We start from the raw sequence: 13,001 nt of genomic DNA on the forward strand, positions 1-13,001 counted from the left end.
AAATGAAATGAAATGAAATGAAATGAAATGAAATGAAATGAAATGAAATGAAATAAAAACTCAGAAGTTTTTAATATATTCACAAATTTATGCAACCATCATCAACTACATTCCTGAAAACTTTCATCACCCCATTGTGGGGTGTGTCTTTTCTTTTTCCATTAAAAAAAAAAGTGGTAAAATACATTTAAGATGAATTCTGCCATTTCAACCTTTTTTTTTTTAAGTTTCTATATTTTGAGACAGTGTGTGTGTGTGTGTGGGGGGGGAACCAAGATAGAGGGAGAGACAGAATCCCAAGCAGACTCCATGCTGACAACAGAGAGCCTGATGTGGGGCTCAAATTCACCAACCATGAGATCAGGACCTGAGCTGAAGTCACGCACTGAACCGACAGAGCTACCCAGGTGCCCCCTCCCGTCTCAACCTTTTTTTAGATGTACAACTCAATGGCACTAATTACATTCACCACTGTGCAACCATCACTTCTATGTATTTCCAACCAAAGGTTTTTCATCATCCTAAACAGAAACTCTGTAAACCATTACACAATAATGTCCCATGTCCACTATCCCCCAACCCCTAGCAACCTCTAATGTACTTTCTGCATCTATGAATTTGCTCTTTATATTTTATGTAAGTGGAATCATGTAACATCTACCCTTTGGTGTCCGGCTTATTTCACTCAGCATAATGTCCTCAAGGTTCATAAACACTGTAGCATGTTATCAGAACTTCACTCTCTTTTATGGCTGAATGATATTCCATCCTGTACATTCCAGTTATCCACTCATGGTGGTTTTGATGATTAATGAGCATTTTTTCATGTGCTTATTGGCCATTTGTTTATCTTCTTCAGAGAAAAGTCTATACAAATCCTTTGTTCATTTTTAACTGGGTAATCTTCATTTTTTTTAAGTTTACTTATTTGAGAGAGAGAGTCAGCATGTGCATGAGTGCATGCAAGTAGGGGAGGGGTAGAGAGGGGAGATAGAGAAGATAACCCCAAGCAGGCTCCACGTTATCAGTACACAGCCTGACACAGGGCTCGAACTCACAAACCACGAGATTATTACCTGAGCCGAAATCAAAAGCTGGATGCTTAACTGACTGAGCCATCCGGGCACCCCAACTAGGTAGTTTTTTAATTGCTGAGTTGCAATAGTTACGTATCTGGGTATCAGACCCTTATCGGAGATATGATTTATTTTCCCCATTCATAGACTGTCCTTTCACTTTCTTGACAGTGTCCTTTGAGGCAAAAAAAATTTTGTTTTGATAAAATCTGAATATTTTCTTCTATTACTTGTGTTTGTGGGGTCATATCTAAGAAATTATTGCCTAGTCCAAGACCATGAAGATTTACACATATGTTTCTAAGAGTTTTATAATTCTAGTTGTTATATTTAGGTTTTTGAATCATTTTGAGCTAATTTTTGTATAAGGTGTGAGTTAAGGGTCTAACTTCATTCTTTTGTATACAGATTACCTAGTTCTCTCTTAATGAGATATTTGATGTTGTCTTTCTGTACTCTTTGAAAGGGTATTCTATTTCATACTTTGAGCATATCTCAGTTTGGACTACCAACATTAAATGCTCTGTAGCTGCATGTGGTTCATGACTACTATTGTATCAGCATAAATTTAGATCTTTGATTGGTTACTGGAAGAAAAAAAAAACTTTTTTGGAGTTGGGGGAAAGGTTTTATCTTGTTTTAGCTGCTTCCCTCCATCTCTCTCCAATTAACTCTCAGTTAACTAATCCTATTTTGTATCATTTGTAACAGCAAAAAGTTAGCAAAATATACAAGGTTACAAAATAAGAAGCAATTTGTTCACAGGCTTTTATAAATTCTATTTTGCCAAATATATATTTATAATGCTACTGCAGTCCGCATGTGACTGAAAGGGCTAGCAGATGATAACAAGTTGTTGTTGATAACAAGTTGTCACTTACAGTCACCATGTACAATTAACTCTATCTGTTGCAATGACTCTTTAATTCTCAAGAACATTGAGTAAAATCACCATTGGTGCTGAGCACCCTGCCTCTTCTACTTTACAATCTTCCCTGTTCTTTTCATCTGTAAGAACAACTTTCTTAGTTCCTAATTTGTTAGTTGCTATTATTTCCTGACTACACAATTATTCTAAGAGTTCATAAAGTGTCCTTTCAAGATTTTCTTTTGTATTTTTACAGAAATTCCTTTGCATACAACTTACCACTTGAAAATGCCACCATCATTCATCCTCCCTTGACACAATTCAATGGAGCTGGTCTTCAGCAAACAATGTTACAATTCTGAGACTCATTCACAAGACCTAATGCTGATAATCATCCTATCTTATATTTATTACTAATCAAGAAAAAAAGCAAATATGACAATGACAGTCCATATAAATCTCATAATACATCACAAACTGGGTATCTTTTCCACTCTAAAGTGAGAATAATGCATCTTTACTATTTGCCAAAATGAAACTAGCCTTCTTGATTCAGTTTCCTAATTGCAATTATCACATAATTCACTATACTATGTAGCCAACTTCAATAAATTATCAATAAAACTGCTATGTGGATTTTCCCATATATAAAATGATAATCTTAATATTGCTTCAATTAACTAACACAAAAAGAGTAACACCCTGAATGAAATTAGTCATCCAAATAAGTCATCCAGTAAGTCAACTTGTCTATTTGCTTAGACAAATGCCAGATACTTCTTATTTTGGAGAACTTGCCTTTTCATTTTTTTTTTTTAATATGAAATTTATTGTCAAATTGGTTTCCATACAATACCCAGTGCTCATCCCAACAGATGTCCTCCTCAGTGCCCATCACCCACTTTCCCCTCCCTCCCACCCCCAACAAACCTCAGTTTATTCTCAGTTTTTAACAGTCTCTTATGGTTTGGCTCCCTCCCTCTAACTTTTTTTTTCCTCCTTCCTCTCCCCCATGGTCTTCTGTTAAGTTTCTCAGGATCCATCTACATAAGAGTGAAAACATATGGTATCTGTCTTTCTCTTTATGACTTATTTCACTTAGCATAACACTCTCCAGTTCCATCCACATTGCTACAAAGGGCCATATTTCATCCTTTCTCATTGCCAAGTAGTATTCCATTGTATATATAAACCACAATTTCTTTATCCATTCATCAGCTGATGGACATTTAGGCTCTAAAAATATGGAACGCTTACGAATTTGCATGTCATCCTTGCTCAGGGGCCATGCTAATCTAGTCTGTATGTATCGTTCTTCCAATTTTAGTATATGTGCTGCCGAAGCGAGCACAGAACTTGCCTTTTCAAATAAAAGAACATCAGATGTGAATTTTGCAAACAGAAAGTCACTTGTCTTTAAGCCTTAGAGGTCTATCAATAAAATGATCATTTGACAGTCTATAATTCTGCAGAATTGGCCTAACCCCAATTATTTTCAATGAGTTTAAGTATCCAAAAAAAAAAAAAAAGTACTATGGATTAAAAGGAATGCAGAGCAAGGAAAATGCAATGCATAGTTTAAACAAACTAGCTACAACTTTTGAAATAACTAAAGAAAACTGAATATGTACTGGATATTATATAATATAAAGGAATTACTTATAACTAAAAATGTTCTATAAACAATTGCTACTTCCTATACTCTCACCATGACAAAAACTAAATGAGGAGAAAACAACATGAATAACTTTTTCAATGTAGGGCCAATTATGAAGAGGAAAATCATTATGGTGTGTTTCAAACAAATAGTAAGAAATATAAGGGGTGCCTGAGTGGCTCTATCGGTTAAGTGTCTGGCTCTTGGTTTTGGCTCAGGTCATGATCTTATGATTTGAGAGATCTAGCCCCACGACAAGCTCTGTACTGACAGTGTGGAATCTGCTTGGGATTTTCTTTCTCCCTCTCTCTCTGCCCCTCCCCCACTTTCATACACACTTTCTCTCAAAATAAATAAACTTAAAAAAAAAAAAAGAAATATTAAAAAAAGTAGGTAAAAAATACTGACCTATAAAGTTAAAAAGCCCAAAAACAACATTTCTTTAATAGATAACTCATCAACTTGTAATCACCAACAGTTATTCCTATCAAAAGAAATTACGAGGCACCTGGGTGGCTCAGTCAGTTGAGCACCAGACTCTTAATTTCAGCTCAGATCATGATCTCATGGTTCATGCGACCGAGCCCTACGTTGGGCTCTGTGCTGACAGCATGGAACCTGCTTGGGATTCTCTCTCTCTGCTCCTCCCTGCTGTGCACGCTCTCTCTCTCAAAATAAATAAACATTAAAAAAATTATAACTGAACCAAAAAACTAAACATGTATATCTCATCCATTATACAGTAGCTATCAGCATCATATGGTAGATGTTATTCTGTAATAGGCAATGAATCATAAAGTGAGTTCTAGCCCATGATATTATCCAATTATGAAAAATGATAATCATAAATCCTAAAATAGCACTGGGGCAATAAACTCAAAGAACTCTAAACCAAACAGCAAAATAAACAGTGAACTAAAACACTAAAAATTTATTGACCACTCTCATGGAGAGATTTAGGTTATGATGATTTTATTAGGCATTCTATTTCATAATGTCTCACCTCTTTTGGAGTCTTATGAGCTGCACAAAGAAAAATCCATTGTTCAGTTGCAGTCATCTGAGTACATGTATCTGGATGGCACTCACTCTGTTAGAAATAGTTACACTTCTTAACATGTAAAACAATGAAAAAGTCTATCATTTGGGTTACTACACTCCCATGTAAAAGTACAGAATAATTAGAAATGTTGGGTAAGTCTTTGGGAGCACCTAATGTTACAAAAACAGAAAAAATCAGTACTTTCAATAATAGCTTTAACTTAAAGAAAATATTACCTGAAGTTTGACAGCAAGTCCATTTAGCTCAAGACAGAATTGCCTAAAAATGCAAATATATAAATGAAAAGTCTTATCCATCCTCCACATTATTTTCAGAATACTAACTGTAAAAACAGAATCCCATCAGTACCATCCTCCCTTTGTCGTCACCACTGTCAACACCATCTGAATTTACATGGCATATTTTGTACAAAGGCATACAGATTAGTATGCAAAACCCAAAACTAACAACCCTAATAATGTTCAATATCAGCCTCCAGTGAGTTGATCATAATTATACACTGGAAATTGGTTGAATTTTTCTGAATTTGGAAATAGTTACCAAAATGCTTAGGAAGTATATACTTTTATTTACAAAGTCATTCTCCTAGAAATCTATTCTAATAAAATAATCAGAATTGCATACAGATAAATGTATAAAGACATTGACAGAAAATATAAAATTTTTTTGAAACATTCCAAATAATCAGCAATTGCAGAGTAGCAAAATGTTGGTATATACATAAACAAAGGATATATATTTATATTTACAGTAAGATTCTAGTTATGTAAAACATCATGTGTGTATTTATCTGAATACAAACATAAAACTAGATGTTTTAAATACCTGAATATTCTACAAACTTTGTTCTGATTACAAACAACATGTTCCTTATGAAAACTTTAAATATGATCAAATATATAATGTACAATAAGAAGGTCCTTCATAATTCTACCACCTCTCCCAAAAGTTAATTATTACTTACATACAAATTTGATTTTCTATGCAAAGATTAAACTATATTGGGACCAAATCACACACAATTTTTTATCTTGCTTTTTGGTCACTTAGTAGATTGTAGCATTTTTTCATGATACTCTTCTAAAACTGCCAAACAGAATTATAAAGCCTAGAACAATTCTTGGAACAAAGTAAGTGTTCAAAATGTTTTTTAATAAGTGAAGAATAGAGGAAATTGTGTAAGATTGAGATCATTTTTAGACAAACTTGTTATTTTATATGAAAAGACCATCAATCCTCTATGTCACTAAGATAACTTACTTTAATAGCTGTCAAAATACTGAACACATCCCCTCTAAAAATCTTACCTAATTAATCACTATTATGTTTCCCCAACAAATGAGAACAGTGTGGTTCCCTACAAATGCAAAACTAAAACCTACTTAGTTAGAAGATAAAGGAGAGTCGCAAAAGGGAAAAAACAAAAAACCCCACACATATATGAAAGAAAAGCTATAGAAGAAAGCAAATAAGGAGTCAAATTTTCAGTTCTCTGTAAATGTATTTCCTTTCCAGATCCCTAACAATTATGCAGTTCTTAGATCACAAAAATAACACTATTTCTGAATCACCACATCACCCTCTACTGCCCTGTATCTATAGGCTGCATGCAAGTTTTCAAGTTGTTTTCCACTAAGTGGTAATAAAGACAGGTGGTGAAAAATAAGTTTCTCATCTACTTTAACTCACGTATGGCCAACAGCAAAACTAAGCTAACTGATTTGGCAGTGTTTATGGGTACAATCTGTGGCACACAGTGCAAATCTAACAGCTTCCAGTTAATTCAATATAGGGCTAACATATGTTGTGCAGCTGAAGAGACAAGCCAGAGCTGAAATCCAGCCTATGCTCTAATCTCTTAAATCATACATAGGATTGCATCCACTCAGAAGAAGGAGCATCTCTTCCAATTACAAAGATTCCATATGGGCTAGTGGGAGATTTGAATGAAGTCCCATTAACATCATAATATAATCAACAATATTAACCAATAAGAGCAAGTATTAAGCCTCAAATCAATTACATCAAGTACATGCAAAAACTCAAAAAGCTACTTTTGAAATTCTTCTTGGTCAACTATAAAGATATATACACTATGATGAAGACACAAAAGAATATATATGTGATATTTAATACATAAATACGAAACCAAAATAAAGTGGCTAATATTCAGGGAAAAAAAAAAAAAACCTAAAAATAACAGCACCAGGACAAATGGAATATGCATGAGAAAGATTTTATAAGTTTTGTATACTGCATATTTTATAGTCTAATTAAATATGGAGGAAAAGGTTTTCCTAGATCTGAAATTAAAATCTTATATGCTAAAATCAGCCCTCACTTGTTAGGATTATGCTTGTAGTGAAAAAAAATCCCCACTTATTTTCATCATTAATCCTAACAGGTAAGTAAGTAGTTATTTTCAAAGCTGATTAAAATAAGACAGAGGGGTGCCTGGGTGGCTCAGCTGGTTAAATGTCCGACTTCGGCTCAGGTCATGATCTCATGGTTCATGAGTTCAGGCCCTGCATCAGGCTCTGTGCTGACAGTTCAGAGCCAGGAGCCTGCTTCAGATTCTGTTACTCCCTCTCTCTGCCCCTCCCCTGCTTACACTGTCTCTCTCTCTCTCTCTCTCATAAATAAATAAACAATAAAAAAAATCTTTTAATAAAAAATAAAATTAAAAAAAGCAGAGAATCTAAAGTGCTATTTTGATTTATAAGAATGGGAAAATATCTACATATTCATACCTTCAATTATCATGCACTGAGATGTATTTTTAAAAAACTATGTCAGGGGAACCCAGCTGGCTCAGTTGTTGGAGCATGTGACTCTTGATCTCAAGGTTGTGCGTTCGAGCCCCACGTTGGGTGCAGAAATTACTTAAAAATAAAATCTCTAAAAACACTAGATCAAATAGTCAAGTGATTTGTCTAAGAAATCAGCAGAGTACAAAGAAGTCTTAGCATCCTGAAATTGCTGGACTGTTATGACAAGATATTAAGTCTTAGCAATGTCTATATAACAAGTCTGTAGCAAAAAAAAAAACAAAAACAAAAACACACCAGATCAAACCAAACCAAACTGAAAAACAGTGCCCAGTCTACAATTTGTGGGACTCATCACAAAAAAGTGGTCTAATTTATGCAGGGAAAGTCCTATTTCAATTTCACTTATTATTTAAAAATTAACTTAAAAAGTTACAAACCCTGGGGCGCCTGGGTGGCTCAGTCGGTTAAGCGTCCGACTTCGGCTCAGGTCATGATCTCGCAGTTCGTAAGTTCAAGCCCCGCGTCAGGCTCTGTGCTGATGGCTCAGAGCCTGGAGCCTGTTTCAGATTCTGTGTCTCCCTCTCTCTCTCTGACCCTCCCCCGTTCACGTTCTGTCTCTCTCTGTCTCAAAAATAAATAAACGTTAAAAAAATTTAAAAAAAAAAATAAAAATAAATAAAAAGTTACAAACCCTAATGAACATCTATCTCTAGCTACATTCTTTATATTTAACCTACCAACTCATCTCAGCTCCCGTTTACAGAGAAGCTTGCAACTTCAAGAAATAACTTAGTAACTTCAGGATTAAGCTGCCTTTATTTATTTTTTAATTTTTATTTATTTTGACAGCAAGTGTCAGCATGGTGCTTGATTCAGGGCTCGTTCTCACAAACTGCAAGATCATGACCTGAGCCAAAATCAAGAGTTGAATGCTTAACCAACTAAGCCACCCAGGCACCCCTAGGATTAAGCTGCTTTTAAAATTTTTTTTTTTTCAACGTTTTTTATTTATTTTTGGGACAGAGAGAGACAGAGCATGAACGGGGGAGGGGCAGAGAGAGAGGGAGACACAGAATCGGAAACAGGCTCCAGGCTCCGAGCCATCAGCCCAGAGCCTGACGCGGGGCTCGAACTCACAGACCGCGAGATCGTGACCTGGCTGAAGTCGGACGCCCAACCGACTGCGCCACCCAGGCGCCCCTAAGCTGCTTTTAAAGTTAATTCTTGTTAACTAGTCATTCACTAGTCTTCAATTTTCTCATTCAAAGGGCATCATCAAAAGTTCCCAAACTCCTTCAGAATTACAATTAATTTTTATTTACCACAGTTCACAGTAGTTAATAGGCAACTCATCAGACACCAAGCTTAGACTGGAATCTTGTGTTACTTTATAGTGAAATAAACTTTATAGAGAAATAAAGTTTATCATGAGTGGAAAAATAGAAACAATGTATTTGTGGTTAAGGAATAATTTGTGTTTAAGAAAAACTATGTAGGGGCATCTGGATGGCTCAGGTGGTAAGAATGCTACCAACTTGATCTTGGGTTCATGGATTTAAGCCCCACACTGGGTATAGAGATTACTTAAAAAGGCCGGGGGCATGGTTCGGGAGTTCGAGCCCCACATCAGGTTCCATGCTGACAGTGTGGAGCCTACTGGGGATTCTCTCTCTCCGCCCCCCCCACAATCTCTCTCTCTCTCTCAAAAATAGTTTTTCATGGGCGCCTGGGTGGCTCAGTCAGTTAAGCATCTGACTTCGGCTCAGGTCATGATCTCACAGCTCGTGAGTTCGAGCCTCACGTCAGACTCTGCTGACAGCTCAGAGCCCAGAGCCTGCTTCGGATTCTGTCTCCCTTTCTCTTTTCCCCACCTCCTACTTGCACTCTGTCTCTGAAAAATAAATAAATGTTAAAAAAAATTTTTTTAAATAGTTTTGCCAAAAAAAAAAAAGAAAAATTGTGTAAAAAGATAATGCCCAAATCCATAAATTAGAAAAAAAAAAATCAGTGAATAACAAAGTTAAAAATTTTATAATACCAAAAACACAAAAGCTTTAGAATTCAGCTTTTTAGTCTGCAATTACATAATGATTTTTATTTATGATTCATAATCATCAGCATTAAAGGTTATTTTTACTAATAGAAATACTACTACTATTTTGATATATTATAAAGACTTACCTTAAATGTTCATATTTCCATACACCTTCATCTTGGCCTTCAGGTGGTTCAAGAATTTTGTCAATATTGGAACAATCTGCTCTTATGTTCTGCTGAATATACTATAATAAAAAAAGTTCTCATAATTAATTAACATACTATAGTACATGGTAAATCTTAAAATATATTTAATTTTTGAGTCCATGATTGCTCCTGTTTCAACTTTTTTAGGTTATACACATAACAGGAAATCAAGTAATTCAGAAGATAGGAGGTAACCCTTACCTTCTCCAACTCAACTCCTTTGGGGTAAGATATATCACATAAATGCAGATATGGTACTTACCAGGATTGGATGTGGGATCAAAAGTGAAACTATGATTTTCATAAGGACATAAAATGTAAACCATATAACTGTGGTACATAATGCATGATTCTATTAATATGCATTATCCAGAATAGCACATCTATGGAGACAAAAAATAGTTGTTCAGGACTGGAGAAAGAAGGGGAGACAGAGGAGAATGGAGATAACTGCTAATGTGAATGAGGTTTCTTTTGGTGGGGAGTGAAGATGTTCTAAAATTAAACTGTGGTGATAGTGTAGAACCCCGTGAATATACTAAAAACCATGAATGTATATTTTAAATGGGTGATTTTAGGGTATGTGGTATCCAATAAAGTGTTTAAAAAACAAAAAATGACTAGCAGAAAAGCTAAGTTAAAAAAAAGGCATGGACATTCATTTTTAAAATTAAATAAAAATTTCAGATCTTTTTAATGTTTCATGCAATCTATGATTTAAATAATCTAAAATTTGAACAGGCTAAATAAGACTAAGATACCTAATTACAGAAATAACTACGAGGCCTTGTTATGCCAATGTATTTTGCCTATTTTCAGGCAACCTTTCTTTGAAAATTACTCTGTCAAAAGCTTGCTTAAAAGATTTTAATGATTCTCTAATGCCTGTTTAAACTACTCTCCCTGGTTTTCTGACCCCATCTCAAGTTCCAAAGTTCTGCATGAAATTGATTCTCGCAAATAGACAGAACCAAATTCTTTACCTTTTCCACCGGCCACCTCAAATTCCATACAATTCTTTCCAAATTCCCTTTCCCCCCAACACACTCGTCTTTGCTTTTATTCAATAAATAGCATTTATTTATTTTTTAATATCTCCCTCAAAAAACAGAGACTCAGTTTTGTTTTAAATTTTAGTATTAGAACCTGGCACATAGGAGGTTTTTAACAAATTTTCACTGTCTTTTCCTAAACTACATTACTTGAAGTCAAGGATAAAGATACTACTTACCTGAAATGTTAAAACCATGGGGGATTAGGGATGAAAAAATTTACCAAAAATGGGGTGGAGACTGATTCTTTAGTATTCTCTGGTGATCCCCAAAAGAGTTTGGTAGTTAGGCACACAAAAATATATTCTATGCAATACAGCTGGCTCATAATGAATACTAAGTCTTTAACCACATGTTTAGTAACTGAATTTACTCAAAATTATTCAATTTTTTATAAGTAGAGGTACAAGTTGTCAATCTTCAGGGAATCTAGATTTTATTAATGATAATACATGTAAAACAATTAAGAAAACAGGGGCGCCTAGGGGGGTGACTGGGTGGCTCAGTCAGCTAAGTGTCCGACTTTGCTCAGGTCATGATCTCACAGCTTGTGAGTTCAAACCCTGCGACAGGCTGTGCTGACAGCTCAGAGCCTGGAGCCTGCTTCAGATTCTGTCTCTGTCTCTCTCTGCCCCTCCCCTACTCACCAGTGTTTCTCTCTAATATAAAGAAACATTTAAAAATTAAAAAAAAAAAAGAGAGAGAGAGAAAGAGAACAGGGGCACCTGGGTGGTTCAGTCGGTTGAGTGTCCAGCTCTTGATTTTGGCTCAGATCATGATCTCGCGGTTTGTGGGTTCAGGCCCCATATGGGCTCTGTGCTGACACGGATCCTGCTTGTGAGTCTCTCTTCCCCCTCTCGCTCTCTGCCCCTCCCCCTTCCATGTCTGTGTACACGCTCTCCATTTCTCTCAAAAATAAATAAAACTTAATAAAAAAGAGAGAGAACAGAAGAAATCCTTAACTCTGAAAGAAAGCAAAAATGTGAGTCCTCCATACTTCTATGGAAAGAGAGACAGCTATCATCTAAAATGAGCTAAGAAAGGGGCACCTGGGTGGCTCAGTCGGTTAAGCATCTGACTTTGGCTCAGGTCATGATCTCACGGTTTGTGAGTTTGAGCCCCAGGTCGGGCTCTGTGCTGACAGCTCAGAGCCTGGAGCCTGCTTCACATTCTGTGTCTCCCTCTCTCTCTGCCTCTCCCCCAATCACGCTTCACATTCTGTGTCTCCCTCTCTCTCTGCCTCTCCCCCAATCACACTCTGTCTCTCTCTCCTTCTAAAATAAATAAACATTAAAAAAAATTTTTTTAAATGAGCTAAGAAAAGTAAATGTCCTAGTAGCGGATGGGTGGCTCAGTCCGTTAAGTGTCTGACTCTTGATTTTGGCTCAGGTCATGATCTCACGGTTCAGGGGACTAAGCCCTGCATTATGCTCTATGCTGACAATGCAGAGCCTGCTTGGGATTCTCTCTCTCTCCCTCTCTCTGCCCCTTCCTCACCTGCACTTGCTCATGCTCTCTCTCTCTCAATAGAAATATTAAAAAAAAAAAAAAAAAAAAAAAAAAAAAAAAGAAAGAAAATACCTAAGAATAAACCTAACCAAAGATGTAAAAGATCTCTATGCTGGAAACTACAGAAAGTTTATGAAGGAAATTGAAGAAGGTACAAAGAAATGGAAAAACATTCCATGCTCATGGATTGGAAGAATAAATATTGTTAAGTCAATACTACCCAAAGAAATCTACATATTCAATGCAATCCCAATCAAAATTGCACCAGCATTCTTCTCATAGCTAGAACAAACAATCCTAAAATATGTATGGAACCACAAAAGACCCCGCATAGCCAAAGTAATATTGAAGAAGAAAACCAAAATGTGAGGCATCACAATCCCAGATTTTAGTCTCTACTACAAAGCTGCAATCATCAAGACAGTATGGTATTGGCACAAAAACAGACACATAAACCAATGGAATATAGACCCCAGAATTGGACCCACAAAAGTATGGCCAACTAATCTTTGACAAAGCAGGAAAGAATATCCAGTGGAAAAAAAGACAGTCTCTTTAACAAATGGTGCTGGGAGAACTGGACAGCAACATGCAGAGGGATGAAATTAGACCACTTTCTTACACCATTCACAAAAATAAACTCAAAATGGATAAAGGACCTGAATGTGAGACAGGAAACTATCAAAACCCTAGAGGAGAAAGCAGGAAAAAACCTCTTTGACCTCAGCCACAGCAATTTCTTATTTGACACACCTCCAAAG

The 13,001-nt window shown here is 35.9% G+C and overlaps 1 protein-coding gene and 1 pseudogene across 3 annotated transcripts in view; both read right to left on the reverse strand.

The window, feature by feature from the left end:
• MOB4 (MOB family member 4, phocein) overlaps positions 1 to 13,001 on the reverse strand; it is a 43,563-nt gene that overhangs the window by 4,217 nt on the left and 26,345 nt on the right. For all 3 annotated transcript variants that reach the window (XM_049615214.1, XM_049615211.1, XM_049615213.1), the window contains 3 exons: positions 9,617 to 9,717; positions 4,880 to 4,922; positions 4,605 to 4,691 (listed from right to left, as the gene is read on the reverse strand). In XM_049615214.1, the coding sequence (XP_049471171.1) occupies positions 4,605 to 4,691; positions 4,880 to 4,922; positions 9,617 to 9,717 (231 nt within the window). The remainder of the gene's footprint in view (positions 1 to 4,604; positions 4,692 to 4,879; positions 4,923 to 9,616; positions 9,718 to 13,001) is intronic.
• Positions 3,183 to 3,295, reverse strand: LOC125911973 (uncharacterized; annotated as a pseudogene).

Source organism: Panthera uncia, assembly GCF_023721935.1.
Source record: "Panthera uncia isolate 11264 chromosome C1 unlocalized genomic scaffold, Puncia_PCG_1.0 HiC_scaffold_3, whole genome shotgun sequence".
In the NCBI taxonomy this organism is placed as follows: domain Eukaryota; kingdom Metazoa; phylum Chordata; class Mammalia; order Carnivora; family Felidae; genus Panthera; species Panthera uncia.